We start from the raw sequence: 16,776 nt of genomic DNA, 5'->3' as shown, positions 1-16,776 counted from the left end.
AGTCCTAATACATATTATTGATCAATAGTGTTTATTTGCTGACCCAAGAAACATAAAAAATTGTATCCCTCCCCCATCATTTTGGGTAAAAAAAACCAAACAGTGACTTGTCATTTCAAATGAATGCACATCTCTGTTTTTTACAGCTTTTTTAGCCACAGGTAACAGTCAACTGGAAAAATCAAATAAGCTACTATAAATTGGAAGGTTCATTTCGCTAGACCAGTGTTCTTTAACCTTTTGACACCACCGGCAGTTGAAGAACACTGGGCTAAGTCATGCCCATCTCCACCCAATTTCCACCCCAGACTCCGCCCCCATAATAGTACTAATTGTAATACCATTTTTTCCATTCATTTTTCATATATATACACACACAATATAATCGTATTAACAACACATAATGGTTAACCACAAAATTAAAATACACAAAGCGCACTTTATATTTAAATTTTCTTGTCTTTGTTTTAAATCAATATTTGGTTTGGCCCCTACATACTTGGTTTCTCATTTTAATTTGGATTGTTCTAATAGGCCTACACATAGAATTCATATGTACACTTATCCAACAATAAAGGCCTGTCTTTATAAAAGATTCCTGGACAGAACTCTTGCTTTCCAGGCAGGTAAATTGAACGATTGGCTGGGTAATATTATTATGCACTACTCATCCTATTTTAGTTTTAGAAAATCAGTAAAAATGAAATTGTTTAATTGATTTGTAACCTAAGAATGTTATTGTTTTTACTTCTTTTATTCTGTATGCATGTATTTGATGATTTCACATTGTGCATATTTCTCTGATTGTCCAGCACTTCTTATTGTAAACTGTCTCGAACTATTATGGCTTTGGGGTATATAAGAATAAAATTATTATTATTTCAATATTCATTACTACCAGAAAATAGATAACCCCAGGCAAATGCAGGACCAAAAACTAAAAGTACTAATATTTACAAACAAACCCTAAGATGCAAGACTCTGTAACCAGTACAACCCCAGAGGAAAAGATACAAATGCATTTCTTCCTGAACTGACAGCAGATGTAAATCAATCACTAAATAAAAAAATAAAAGCATTCCCCCTATCTTTGATGTCTCTCTCCCTCCATGCTGTGCCTTGCCTTCTGGCCTGCCCCCTGGTGTTTTCTTCGGGCCGGTCCACAGTGCGATCAACCTGGGGTCTTCTGGCTGGCTCACTGAGTGCTGCAGTGCACAAAGCTGTGGGCAGCGGCTCCTCACATGTGTCCCGCCCCTCACCTGGAAACCTTCCCTCTGACGTTGCGATGTCAGAGAGAAGGCTTCTGGTTTAGGCACAGGACACACGTAGGAGCCTTTTCCCATGGCTTTGTGCACTGCAGCACTCAGGGAGCTGGCCCGAAGATGCCGCGTTGATCGCACCGTGGACCGGCAGAACACTGCTCTAGACTATATTGTTCTCCTCTTCTCCTCACTGGGCTTAATATAAGTAATAGGTTTTATAGAGATGTCTCAGGAAATACTATAAAGCAAAGCATGGGATTCCTTAGGGCAGGGGTCCCCAAAGTCCCTCCTTGAGGGCCGAATTCAGTCGGGTTTTCAGAATTTCCCCAATGAATATGCACGAGATCTATGATTCATTGGGAAATCCTGAAAACCCAACTGGATTCGGCCCTGCCTTAGGGCAATGTATCACAAACTACCAGCAGAGGATTCCAGGTATGCCCCGAGATGCCGGTGAGCAGGAGGGGCGCAGATGCCGGCTGACTGACTACGGGACGTGCCTCTTACGGCAAGAGGCACATCCTGTGGTCAGTCAGCTGGTGCTTATGCCTCTCCTCCTCACCGGCGCCTCTTCTTCTCCTCACTTCTCCTTCTGCAGCACCCCCCACCCCCCACCCCCTCCTGGGCAGTAAAAGGTGGCTCAGGGCCACAGCTGGAGGATATCCACACACTTCCAGGTGCCCTCTAGCAGCAGCCCCGAGATTAGTGTATCACAGCTTAAAAAAAGTTTGCGACACGCTGCCTTAAGGAATGATCCTTCTGGGCTCCTCTCATTGAAGACACACTCAGAGCCATCGAGTTAATATACAAGAGAAAGGACTGAACAAGAGAATTATAATGATCATGAAATCTGAGGTCAGAAATACATTTTGTGTCCCTGCTGCAAAACTAATTAGAACAAAAAATAGAACCCTGTAAAGAGTGGAGGTGTAAGTACACAAAAATCTAAAACCCTCCCTCACCCCAAGAAGGGAAAATGATTAAGGGAAAGAGATGAGGTCTACTGATTGCTCAAACTAGCCAACTGTGTATTATACTTTAATTTTTAATTTTTAACGGGAGAACCCTCAGTCACACAGCAACCCCTGGAACGTCCAGGGACAAGCTGCCGCGGGTTTACACTCAAAAAGGTGTTAACTGCGAAACATCCCCGGGCTCTCTCCGTGTGAATAACTAATGTGCACAACAAAAAGTGCTATGTGTGAAAAACAATATATGAAAAAACACACATCAAATATAAATAGAGATAGAATTCATCTCTTTCCCCTAATCTGGGGGCCAAAAGGAAAATTACCGTATTTTCACGCAAATAACGCGCACCCGTATAAAACGCGCACACGGGTATAGCGCGCAGAAATCACGATGATATGAACAAAAACTTTGGTATACCGCGCTCACGGGTATACCGCGCATGCTGCCCGACGCTCCTTTCGCCCGCCCTGACTTTCCGTGCGCTGTCCCGACTCTCCGTTCACCCCCCCTGACTTCCGTGCACTGTCCCCCCTTGAAGGTCTGTCCCCATCCTGAAAGCCTGATGCCCCCCCCGACGTCCGATAAATCCCTCCCCCCGAAGGACCGCCGACTCCCCAACAATATCGGGCCAGGAGGGAGCCCAAATCCTCCTGGCCACGGCGACCCCCTAACCCCACCCCGCACTACATTACGGGCAGGAGGGATCCCAGGCCCTCCTGCCCTCGACGCAAACCCCCCTCCCCCAACGACCGCCCCCCCCCAAGACCCTCCGACCGCCCCCCAGCCGACCCGCGACCCCCCTGGCGACCCCCACGACCCCCCACCCCCCTTCCCCGTACCTTTGGTAGTTGGGCCAGAAGGGAGCCCAAACCCTCCTGGCCACGCCGACCCCCTAACCCCACCCCGCACTACATTACGGGCAGGAGGGATCCCAGGCCCTCCTGCCCTCGACGCAAACCCCCCTCCCCCCCAACGACCGCCCTCCCCAAGAACCTCCGACCGCCCCCCCAGCCGACCCGCGACCCCCCTGGCGACCCCCACGACCCCCCCACCCCCCTTCCCCGTACCTTTGGTAGTTGGCCGGACAGACGGGAGCCAAACCCGCCTGTCCGGCAGGCAGCCAACGAAGGAATGAGGCCGGATTGGCCCATCCATCCTAAAGCTCCGCCTACTGGTGGGGCCTAAGGCGCGTGGGCCAATCAGAATAGGCCCTGGAGCCTTAGGTCCCACCTGGGGGCGCGGCCTGAGGCACATGGTCGGGTTGGGCCCATGTGCCTCAGGCCGCGCCCCCAGGTGGGACCTAAGGCTCCAGGGCCTATTCTGATTGGCCCACGCGCCTTAGGCCTCACCAGTAGGCGGAGCTTTAGGATGGATGGGCCAATCCGGCCTCATTCCTTCGTTGGCTGCCTGCCGGACAGGCGGGTTTGGCTCTCGTCTGTTCGGCCAACTACCAAAGGTACGGGGAAGGGGGGTGGGGGGGTCGTGGGGGTCGCCAGGGGGATCGCGGGTCGGCTGGGGGGCGGTCGGAGGTTCTTGGGGGGGGCGGTCATTGGGGGGGGGGGGGGTTTGCGTCGAGGGCAGGAGGGCCTGGGATCCCTCCTGCCCGTAATGTAGTGCGGGGTGGGGTTAGGGGATCGCCGTGGCCAGGAGGGTTTGGGCTCCCTTCTGGCCCAACTACCAAAGGTACGGGGAAGGGGGGTGGGGGGGGCGTGGGGATCGCCAGGGGGGTCGCGGGTCGGCTGGGGGGGCGGTCGGAGGTTCGTGGGGGGGGGCGGTCGTTGGAGGGAGGGGGGTTTGCGTCGAGGGCAGGAGGGCCTGGGATCCCTCCTGCCCGTAATGTAGTGCGGGGTGGGGTTAGGGGGTCGCCGTGGCCAGGAGGGTTTGGGCTCCCTTCTGGCCCGATATTGTCGGGAAGTCGGCGGTCCTTCGGGGTGGGGGTGCGAGTGGTCCTGCCGGGGGGGGGGATGTATCGGACGTCGGGGAGTCGGCCGGGCAAGAGGGCTTGGGCTCCCTCTTGCTCCGATCGTGGATGCGGGTGCGGGTGGGAGCGCGTGCGAGCGGTCGTTCGGGGTGGGGGTGCGAGCGGTCCTGCTGGGGGGGTGAATCGGGCGTCGGGCGGGGTGGGAACTATGTTTTAAAACTTTTGTATACCGCGCTCACGCATATAACGCGCGAGGGGTATGCGCGGTAGGTAAAAACGCGTATAACGCGCGCGTTATATGCGTGAAAATACGGTAGTGTCCAAATCTAACCGAGCAAAAAAAAACACAACTGGAAGGACTTAGCTTCTCCGTGTGTGTGCAGTCAGTAGGCAGTATCTTCGTCCCTTTTTTTTTGCAAAACTAATTAGAGCATCAGAATATTTGTTTTTAATTGCCTTCCTCTGCCCTATCCTACAGAATAAGCAGTAAGGTAGACTGGGCTTGTTTAACTGCACAATTATCAACACATGCTACCATTAAGACTTGCTATCTTACCACTAATTTGTTAATTAGTGTTATGTTAAAACAGATCCCATTTTATGCAATGAGATCTAAGAGGGCTCTTCAAAAAGCTTCCGCGCTTTTACATTTTTAAACACTGTTTATTAAATATCTCAAAAGCAAATTACATCCTTTTTCCACATAATCACCCTGTTTTGCGATCTATTTATCACATGACATGCCCTCTTACCACTTCTCCCGCCCCAACTATTTCCCGCAAAAATATAAAAGTGCAGAAACTTTTTGGAGAACCCTCATAGTTTAGCAAAAAAATGAATGTCTTAATGGTAGCATACATTGATAATCCCCCTCCTTATAGACCCCCCCTTTACAAAACCACACAAGAGGTTTTTAGCGCTGGCCAGTACACTGAACGCTCTGCGCTGCTCTGATGCTCCTAGGACCTCTAGAATCTGAGAAATCACATACCCCACTTTAGATACTGTACCTGCAACCTTTAGGATGTAGAACATAAAAAACATCAAAGTTGTGAAAAAAATTACACATTTCCATCGTTCCCAAAACTTTCAAAAATGAAAATTGCCCAAATTTACTTCCCGAAATCCCTGTTTTATATAACCACACTTTTGGTACCTTTTAGTTCAACAGGTCACATTCTTTTTTTTAAGATCACCCTAGTTCCACCCAAAACATGCCAAGATGCACCTTTTTCAGTTTCAGATGTGTATATTCTGGCTTTATTACACCGGAATTTACTCAATATAAACATGTAAATGCCAGTTTATGGACATCTACATTGCGAATAGAGTTTCTAAAGTAAGGCTCAAAGACTTAGGGCTCCTTTTACTAAGATGCGCGGGATAGCGTGCGCTACATTGCCGCGCGCACTAGACCTTAACGCCAGCATTGAGCTGGCATTAGTTCTAGAAGTATAGCATGCGGTATAGCGCGCGGTAATTTCCTGCTAGCGCCCCTTAGTAAAAGGAGCCCTCAATTTAAGTTCTTGCCTTGGCATACGGTATTCTACTTTATCCCACACATATACTGATTTCTTCCCGCTTAAAATTTTAAATATAAAAATGAATACCTTAAATTGCACTCTGTCCACAGTGGGTAGCCAATGTATTAGACAAAGCAGGAGTCTGCCTTAACAGCAGTGTTTCAGCCACTGTCTCTGGCCTACATGTGTGTTTTTCAGGGAGGTTCCCATAATGGCCTATATGGGAACCTCCCTGAGAAATACACATGTAGGCTTTGTCTAATACATTCAAAAGGGCACCGTTGCATATACAGTACTGTACAACCTTTTCAGAAGTTTTCATTTACAAAAAAAATCAAAATGCTGTTATATACCTTATACATACAAAATCATTCATAATCATGTGTGTCACATGAGTGACTTGAACCTATGGCCTTCTTTCAGCTAACCAGCTCAGTACCTATGTTACTTTTCCAGCTATTCATAAGATACCACAGGTTAGTAATTACCTTGGCAGAGACTAGTTGATATTATAAATGTGATTTATAGCATACATACTCCTTACCTTGTGAAAATTCCTAAAATATGCTGCTTTTTCATCTGGAAATTTTTCTAACCTCCGCGGGCCTTTACTAGAAGCCTTCTTGAACACCAACCAATATCGTCTGAAAATCTGCAAAGAAATGCAAGGGAATTCGTTACCACCATTTATTTATCAATAAGTTTCTAGAATGAAAACTGCTGGTCTCCTCATTGGTAGATTCTGCACTATGGGCTCCTTTTACTAAGCTGCGATAGCGTTTTTAGCGCACGCAGGATTTTAGCGTGCGCTAAACCCGCGCTACACGGCTAGAACTAACGCCAGCTCAATCCTGGCGTTAAGGTCTAGCGCACGCTAAAACTGCTATCACAGCTTAGTAAAAGGAGCCCTATGTGTTAGAAATTTTTTACAGCATACATATACAAGTTATTTCTGATTACTCATAATCTAATTACATAAAAAGTCAATTTTAATGATGCTAATTAACACTGGCTTTACAAAGCTTCAGTACAGGTTTCTACCATGGGCTGGTGAGGTGAATGTTCTAGTACTCATAGAATTTTTAAGAGCGTCAGAGCATTTACCTCACAGGCCTGCAGTAGAATCCTCTATTGTGATTTGCTCATCTCTCTGGCTAGTATACCTCTCTGGGACAAAGTCTGTCTTTTTGAGGTAGGTTTTCTCCTTCCATGATATTGTGTGTGCACATTTATGAAAGCTTTTGTAAAAAACAAATAACGCCAAAAAAAAAAAAAAAGGGGGGGGGGGAATGGAGGGAAATAGACAAAGTAAATAACAAAATCACTCTATTGATGATATCACCTGTGCTACAAAGCACTGCTTAACCAGCAAAAGAAAAAGCCTCAGGGCGTTGGTAGTGGTTCACAGAGGAATAAACTACTGAACAGATAGCCTGTTCTATTTTGAGGCCCTGAAGCAGTGGTTCCTATGCCGCAAAACGATCGTTGGCCTTGTGGTAAACTGTCAGTGTTATCCACTTAAAAGCATTTTTTGTTTGTGTCTTAGTTTGAGAAGTTTTTCACCACGTGTTTTTCTAACCACAATAGTGAAAGTTTTTTCTGCCGATGATGTGAAGGTGGTAGAGTATGGGTTCACCTCGCCAACGCTCTGAGGCTTTTTCTTTCACTGGTTAAACAGTGCTTAGTAACACATGTGGTATCATCAATGGAGTGATTTTGTTATTTACTTAATTTATGAAAGCTGCCATGTACATATGGAAATGGCATTACATACATACATGCCCACATACAAGTATAGAATTGCAGAAAGCACTCATTATTTATGCAGGTATGTTTATAAAATGAGTTTATCTTAACTGCATATATTCTATCAAACTCTCAGGACTAGCTGAACTTTTTATAAAATAGTTGCATATTTTTTGTGCAACTGACTTAGCATCTTTTTATACTCATCCTGGTTTTACAAAATTATAGGGCCAAGTTGCATGCATAGCTCCTTTTTTTAAAATGTTCTTCCATTTCAAAAGCAAAAATAATACAAGTATGATAACTTTGTTGGAAAATAGTAACAGAACACAGAATGAGTACCTAACAAAACATTCAACGAAAATAAGAATTTAATGGAAAAGTTTTTCATCCCATTACTACTCAGTTCTCAATTAAAGGACAGCATGTCATTACCTAATTACATGCAATAAAAACGAACCCCCTCTTTTACAAAGCCATGCTAGTGGCTTCCGCGCAGCAATAGCCCCGAAGCCCTTTAAATCTCTGTGGGCTTCGGGGCCGTTACCACAGCGGCCCGCGCTAAACGGCTTCATAAAGGAGGCCCTAAGAGAATTTAAAGTAATAATTCATAGGTCTTATAATATAACATGAATATTAACTCTATTGCTAAGGTGTAGAGATAACACGAAGTGAAGATGTCATAGGAGCAAATTGTTTCCAACAAGAAAAACAGTAAATTGTCAAAATTATCTCCCCTTTTACTAAGTTTTATGAGCGAGTGTATCGGCCCGCAGTAGCTGGGCTTAGTAAAAGAGGGCCTATATTTAGAGCCCTGCTATCTGACCATCCATTTACATGGGTAATGCAACCTAATTTGAGCTCCGAACTTAAAAACTCCTACCCTCATCAACAAGAATTGTTTCCTTCTTTTCTGAGTATTTTTTTGCTATGTCAGGGAAGACATTAACCCCCTCCCCCTTTTTCTTTTTCTAAACCACGTTAGGCTTTTTTATCACTGGCCTCAGTGGTAAGAACTCTGATGCTCATAGAATTCCTGAGTGTCGGAGCTGCGTGTCAAAGCAGCTTCTGATTGGTGAGGCCCAACTTTAGTGCAGGAAGAGGCGGGCAGAGCATACCGCGAGTGATTTCCTTCACTCGCCGGCGCTCTGATTGCTCTCTCCTGCCTCTTCAGGTGCCCTCTCCTATCTTCCCCGCTAAAAACCGTATTTGCGGTTTTTCTGCATTCGCGGGGGTTCCTGGAACGGAACCCCTGCGAATATCGGGGGAGTACTGTATAGCAATATTGCCGTGGTAAATTCATCGAAGCCCATTCAATCCCTAAGGGATTCATTGCATTTACCGCCCCAGCCGGCGTTATTCGGCTTGATAAATAAAAGCCCAAAATCTGTCATTAAAGTGCTCATTTATATAGCTAGGTCACAGAAATTTCTAAAGAAATCTTAATGAATCCAAAGATACATTTGGAACCATTTCATCATTGTCTTGAACTTTTTTAAATGGTAGAAGATAATAAATGTGTGTCATGGGTGAACTTTTAACACTTAAAAAAATAAAATTAAATAATATATTTTTTAACTTGTACACTAGTTGATACAAAAATGATTTTGGAAAGTTTATAAATCTGAGTGTACATTTCCTCTGTTTATTTTCCAAGTCTTCTACCTTACAACAAACAGGTTGATGGGAATCACTTGTTTAATCTTTCCAAAAGTACAAGGACTAGATAGGACACACAATAAAGCTTCTATGTGGTACCTTTAAAACAAATCAGAAAAAATATTTCTGTACTCAACGTATAATTAAGCTTGTGAATTCATTTCCAGAGAATGTGGTAAAAGTGGTGAGCATAGCAAGCTTTAAAAAAAGATTTGGACACATTCCTGGAAGAGAAGTACATAAATTGTTATTAAGGTAAATTTGGGGAAAATTCATCCTGGGAAAAAAATAATGGAATCTATTTTTATATATTTTTTGGGATTCTGCCAGGTTCTTATGACCTGGATTATCATTAGGCTTGATGAATCTTTCATCTGTCCCAGTATAACAATACTTTATGCACTTATTTTTCTCATGCTAGCTTAAATTCAGTTAATATGTTTGCCTTCAGCATCATCACTAGAGGGCAGTTCCCCAAGTGAAAACATTTTTTCCTAATGGCATTCCTGCACCTATCCCTTTTGAGTCTAGGATTGACATATTTTCCAGGACAGGCTCCTTTTGCCATTTGTCTATGGATTTTCAGCTTTGATTTCTCTACTGAGTTCTAACAAAAAAGCAAGACAGCAAATGCAGTCATGCAGTTGGATAAAACCAGACTCAGATCAGCCTGCCCTAGATCAATATTTTGGCCACTGTTCTAGAACTTTTGTTGCGCTAGAGCATGCTTGCATTCATTGCATTGAATACCCATTTGATGAATTTGGATCTCTTTGTCAAATCTCCCCTCCCTCTCTCTTATATAAGATGCTTATAATATATTTAGAACCTTAAGTACAATTTCACAAGGCTAATGATGCATATGCCATCAAAGCAAGAATGAGAACTGTCCTGAGCGTCCTACAAAGATTTATGTACTTTCATGCCTGAAAGATATAATCACAGTAACCTTGACACACACAAGATTTTTTAATTATATGCCGCATAGATATTGGAAAGGCAATTTATCATTTGTTGTTAAAAGTCTTTATTTAGGAAATGATCATTTTGTGCAGTATATCGGTAGTTATAGAGCAGCAACGGAACTAGATATAGGCAATGTGGATCAATATACAGTACATATCACTGGGAAAAAAAACCAAACACCCCAGTTTATATTTAAACATTTTGCATCGTAAGCTTATAATGGATGCATTGGCTGTTGAAGGGCTTTTTAATGGATACACACTCTAGGTCAGGTATATCATGCATGATATTACTCTCAATTACTCACTGTCTGTGATGTTGATATTAATTTTACTAAACTATCTCTGCATCATACAACAAGTCTTAAATAACAAAGAGTTTACCATCTTAATCCACTCATCTCATTGCAGAAGACAAACACTAGGATAATGTAAACAGGTCAATTAAATGTACAACGTGTTGCATCCTACAGACATTAAATAAACACAAATAAACTAATAGAAAATGGAAGAATAAAAGAGGAGTTTCATGATTTTCAAGGGCCCTTGTAAAGAAAGTACATATTTAATAGAGGCATCAACTCTTAATTCACACACAGACCCTAATTGTGAGGGTTCAGCTGCTGCCACATGTAAAATGCTTACGCCATCATCCTACTAATGATGAGGGCCCCAGTCCCACTATAATGATAGACTACCACTGAGCCCCACACACCTTGAATTGTTGCTTTTTCCAGACTTTGCTATTGCTCCCAGCTGCCCCAAGAAAAGGGGTGCAATATTGCTGAGGCAGGGGGAACAGAGACTGGAATAATAGTACTGGCCCAGGAAGGGGAGGGCAGGAAAGGGGGATTCTGGTGCTGGCATCTGAGGCTGAATAAGAATAATGGGAGAAGGGTAACTTAATTCCCCTTTCTAGCCCTCCCCCTTCCAAGGCCAATATTAGTAACAGAGAGGGTGTTGGGAGAAGAAAATGGGGCTAGTTTGGAGGAGGGTGAAAGAGAAGGAAATATTGATAATTCTAGGCTTGGGAGGTGCACATGAAAAAGAGGACCTTAATGGTGCTGGCCTTTGAATTCACAACAGAGTAAAGATAAATTCAATTTGCCTGTATATTTCTAACATAGTAGCAAAGTAATTGATGGCAGATAAAGATTTCTATGATTCATCCAGTCTATCCAATAAGATAATCTTATTGCATATGGTATGATGCAATATTACTTATGCATACTTGATCTTGATTTGTCCTTGACATTTCAGGGCGTAGACCAGGGGTGTCCAACCTGCAGCCCAATGAAGTATTTTGTGTGGCCCCGGTCAAGGGCGATGCAGTGTTTTCCTCTGCTGCTCTCGAGTGTTTACCGTCTTGCTGGCTCCCTCCTCTGTCTTGCTGCAGTGTTTGTGCGGCCCCAGAAACATTTTTTTTCGGCCATTGTGGCCCAGGGAAGCCAAAAGGTTGGACATACTTGGCATAGACCATAGAAGTCTGCCTGGACTGGCCTTTTTCCCTCAACTACTGGAGCTGCCATCAAAGCCCCAGTCCAGCCTATCCAGATCTGTCTAGCCATGATAAGGGCACATACTGCCTGGAACTGACTTTATTTCTCAATTACTCCAGTTGCTATCTAAGTACTGCTAAGTTTGTTTAAGTTTGGTTCCATTGTCTTTCCATACATGATTCCCTTGTGTTTATCCCATGCATTTTTAAAATTATATTACTGTGAAGGCATTCCAGGTATCTAGAACCTTCTCAGTAAAAAGTACTTCCTGACATTATTCTTGAGTCGGCCCCTCTGCAACCTCAATTTGTGTCCTCTAGTTCTACCATCTTCTCTTCTCTGGAAAAGTTAAGTTTGTATATTAATATATAGTATTTCAAATATTTGAATGTCTGTGTCTTACCACCCCTATCCTTCCTTTCCTCTAGGGCAAGGGTGTTTTCAGGATTTCCCCAATGAATGCGCATGAGATCTATTTGAATGCACTGCTTTCATTGTATGCTAATAGATCTCATGCATATTCATTGGGGAAATCCTGACTGGATTGCGGCTCTCGAGGAGAAACTTTGATATCCCTGCTCTAGGGTATATTCCTTCAGGTCCTCAAACATCTTGTGGTGCAAACCTCATACCATTTCTGTCACTTTTCTCTGAACCACTTCAAGTCTTATGTCTTCAGTAAGATACAGCCTCCAAAACTAAACACAGTACTCCAAGTGGGGCCTCACCAACGATTTGTACAGGGGCATCAATATCTAATTTGTATTCATTCTATATTTGATGAAAGTCTGTGTTCATCACATGTGCTGAAGATAAAATATTCTTCTAGGCCCATTATTAAAGAAGCTCAATTCATACATTAGACGTTGGAAAACTGGCATTTAGACATTGTGTAGAGCAGCAAGGAGAGGGAATCAAAGTGCACACCAAATAGTGAGGTAAAGAAAGCACCAAGTGCCTCACAGAATGGGATAGTAGAGGTCTCTTTATTGAGGTGAGGAATTCTGCACAAATTCTGCCCTCACAGAATTCCACTAGGAGTAAAATATGTAGTATTTTTAATTGACATTTTCAGAGACAAATTTAAACCACTGTTCCAATGTTCTTCATTAGTTAGACTTGATAGTCCTTTCTTCTCTCTTACAAGACTGAGTGAAGTTGCTAAGATTTAAATCTAGGCACCATGGCTCTCCACAGATTTTGCAGTATCTGCTTTAGCAGACCAGTCTTTCCGGCTGTGCAAACACATCCCATATATAAAATATTTTACTAGGGTTTAACCTCTTCTTATTGGCCCAGCCTGCATCAAGCAATTGTCTTGATACTACGAGTAAATAGGAAAATGCAGTTAGCATAACTATATAATGTAAACAGTCCTTCACACTCTGTAACTTTCGTACTGAGATAGCATGCATGTTGGCAGCTTGCTAATTTATGCTGGGCTTTACTAAAACCGCGGAAGAGCTTCTTACCACGGGCTGGAGAGGTACATGCTCTGACGCTCATAGGAATTGAATAAGCATCGGAGCATTTACCTCACCGGCCCACGGTCAGAAGCTCTTCCGTGGTTTAGTGAAAGGAGCCCTTAAATCCTTAGCATAGTTTTTAATGAGTTTTATTTTCTTTAGCCATCTGCATGCACATTATAAATAGGTTTATATCTTGCAGGTTTTTCTTTTTCTGTGAATCACCCCATAAAATTGCACAGCAAGGACTATTTGAAATATTTCTTCTTTCAATAAGGTATTCAGGTCTGTAAAATCCATTCAACCTGCATTCATTTTTCTTTTGCCTCTTGAGGCCATACAACATATATTTTTAAATTTTTTTTATTTACCAACTTTAATACAATTTATCAAGCATTAACACATCTTGTACAGAAAAGATTGTATAAGGTTAACATTTTTTTTAAGGAAATAAAAATCTAATAAAATTATAAATCTCTACTTAGACAATCTCAAGACCTCAATTGGATCCAAGGTTTACACATGAGTGAATTTAGAACTTAGATACAACTCTAATAAATAAAAAGATTGAGAGCTGCTACTCTGGGGAGTAGAATAAATTCCAGTTACGTTGTTGTTCTCTCCCTTTCAAGGCACTTTAAAGAAAGAAAATTAGTCAGTTGAGACGGGTCAAAGAATACATATTCCTGGGATTCATATAATTCTTTAAATTTAGGGAAACAAACATAGGGCTCCTTTTACTAAGCTGCGATAGCGTTTTTAGTGCATGCAGAATTTTAGCATGCGCGAAACCCGCGTTACGCGGCTAGAACTAACGCCAGCTCAATGCTATTGTAGCTTAGTAAAAGGTCAGATTTTAATTTAGAAACTTGTTAGAAAAAGTATATAAAGTGTATTTGTACTGAGAGTGTATGTAAGTGACACTGATAGCATCGTGTGTCCAGTCACATCCCTTCTTCCACTGTTATCTCTCCCACCCAGCACTCATTATCTCTCCTGCTGCTTTTGGTTAATATCTGTTCTGAAGTCTGTATCTACCTCTATCTTCCGCAGTGTCTGTGGCTTTATCTCAGGTGTCAGGCCGTGTTTTGTACCATCTGCTGCTAGCAGCGCATCTGTCCCATAGATGCCTGTCAAGCTTCCATAAACCAGATTGACAACACTGACAGCTGTGAAACTTGAGATGTGGAGCTCGGATAAGGCACTGATTAGATCATTCAAAGCACAAGAATGTATCTGCTGCAATTTCACCAGTGGTATGAGATTACAGGCATGTCGAAGGGCAGGCATAATATCATTAGAGGGGGGCAATTTTATAACGTGATGCCTTAGGTTAGGCATTTCAATGCCACTTAGTGAACGGCGATTCTATAATGACGTCTTGGAGCCAAGATTCCATTACAGAATATTGCTGGAAGTCATCACCGATTTGCCTACATGTAGGCGTGACCACTTATGCCAAGCCTCTGTCTGGTGTAAGCTAACATACATAAGTGAATATACCATCCAAATTAAATCTAGTTCACTTCATGCTATTTATCTTCCATCTTCTATTCAGAATGATTTTCATTCATTTATATTTAACATAAATTTCAGCATAAATATCTAAAAGTACCCTTAGCGGCTACACTTGAACTTATTATTTCATTTTGGTTCAAGTTTACTGTAGCTTGCCTCCTCATTGATCTAGTCAGTGTTCTCAAACATATTTTATTATACTGTATATCAAAAACATTTATCTTAATTTTTATGCTGTCTGGGGCTCCGACATGAATTCACGTTTCGCGACTAACAAGAAGTTCTAAAATTCTGGATTAATATACATGGAAGAGGATCACATTGCAAGAACACTTTGGTGTCCATGATAATGCAGCTATATACATTAGGTCCCAATATTCAGATCATGGTAGACAGCTCGACAGCACTGCATTTCCAGATTAAATTTTGGCACTGCAGACTTAGCAGCCAAAGATAGATTTGCTTTGTAGGCAGGTCTATGTGGCATGCACCTTAGCAGGTGAGCTTCTGAATATGGGCGGTGACCAGATTTGTTGCCATTAGAAAATGACTCGGGGACTGTTTCCCATGGCTAGCCGTGACTAACCTGCAGGAACAGGAGGAAAAATCGGCCCTTTGCTGCGGATATGGGAACAAGGCTTTTCACTGCCCCACGGAGTGATAAATGGCCTTGTCCCCACAATGGATCTACCGTGAGTCACCTCCCTTCCCACCCCTCCCAGCCAGCAGCCCCCCCCCCCGGCAACCATGGGCCCAGCAGCCCCTCTCACGAGTCCAGCAGTCCCCCTCCTTTCCTATCACAGGTCCAACACCAACCTCCCTCTCTCGCTCCTGATCGTGGGTCAAAACCAACAAAAAAAAAGCCTGCGACTCCCTGGGTCAACCCCTTTGCGCCTCCTGGGACGGGCCTACTAGCCTCTTAGAAGCTTCATGGAAGAAAAGGCAACATCGAATGCAGGGATGCTCTGTGACCTTCTTCTGGCTGAGTCTCTCCTTCCGATGTAATTCTCATTTGTGAAAGAAACACTCTGTGATGTGGTTTTTTCCTACCTTGTACACTCAAGGATTTGGATTTCATTGTTGGTTTGTCATTTACCATTTTGGGTCTCCTGATGCAGGAACTGTAGTCAAAACATGGTCCATGTCGAGTCCATGTCTTGCCACATGCTCTTATGATTGCTTTATATGGATTTTACTATTGGTTGCTAATAAAGAGGGTTTTTGAAGACCAGGCACTCTCTGCTCTTTCCTTTTCTTGTATCAATTTTATATCATAAGATTCTCACTGAAGAGGCCTGTTTCCACTAATATATACCAATTATTTCTGACAAGACAAAATATTCCCCAAATTTCAATGCTTTAATATTTACTTTTAACCTCAGTTCCCATGGTAAGTGATTCCACAATCGCAGGGCAATAAAATAAAATGCTTTATTTCTAGTTGATTCCCATCGTGCCCTATTTGCTGAAGGAAGAATCAGCCTGTTATCTTGAATTGATCTCAGAGTTCTAGCCAGCGTATAAGGGATTGTCAAAGTATATAAATAATTAGGTAGTTGAAAGAAAAAAATGCTCTATGCATAGAGCATTTTTTCTTCAATACCTAATCCTTTTAGTAGTTCATGCTTGTCTAAATGCAGTAAGTATGTATTAAGCAGAAAGGAAGGGAACTCCAAAACGGTGGGCCTTCCCCTCAGGGATGGCCTTAGCCATCTGAGCCAATCAAGGGCTTAGGCCCCTCCCTGTGCATCACATGATGGGGAGGGGAAGACCCACAATTTTGGATTGGTAGGCCTCGGAGCAGGAGGGACCAAGCATCTATATAAGAAATAAATTACATTACATTACATTACATCTATCCTGTTCTCAACTTCTCACAAAGGTATAAGGGGTTTTGAGAGGTGGGGAAAGGTTTTTGGGGAAGAAGGGGGAGGAGTGTAGGGGATGGTTGGGGAGAGGTTGCCAGGCACAGGGGGGTCTCCATTGTCAGGAGGGTCTGGGCATCCCTCCTGCTATTTTTTGTTTTGTGCAGGGGGGGTCTCTGTTGGCAGGAAGGAGTGGGTATCCCTCCTGCCAGTTTTCTCTCGCATAGAGGAGGGGGCAATTGTCATGGCAGGAGGGAGTGGACATCTCTCCTGCCAATTTTTACTGCTGCATGGGGAGGGGGAGTGTCTCCCAGTGCCAGTTCATGGGGAGGTCTTTGGGGAGGGCCGTCATCAGCAAAGGGGGATGGCACAGCATTTTT

At 43.3% G+C, this 16,776-nt stretch overlaps 1 protein-coding gene across 1 annotated transcript in view; it reads right to left on the bottom strand.

The window, feature by feature from the left end:
• Window positions 1-16,776, bottom strand: part of DOK6 (docking protein 6) — a 724,151-nt gene that overhangs the window by 395,185 nt on the left and 312,190 nt on the right. Inside the window, exon 2 of the mRNA XM_033933725.1 lies at window positions 6,223-6,330. Within this exon, the coding sequence (XP_033789616.1) occupies window positions 6,223-6,330 (108 nt within the window). The remainder of the gene's footprint in view (window positions 1-6,222; window positions 6,331-16,776) is intronic.

Source organism: Geotrypetes seraphini, chromosome 2 (genome assembly GCF_902459505.1).
Source record: "Geotrypetes seraphini chromosome 2, aGeoSer1.1, whole genome shotgun sequence".
Lineage (NCBI taxonomy): Eukaryota > Metazoa > Chordata > Amphibia > Gymnophiona > Dermophiidae > Geotrypetes > Geotrypetes seraphini.
Note: the sequence above shows the minus strand (reverse complement) of the source record. Positions and strands in the feature narration are given on the sequence as shown.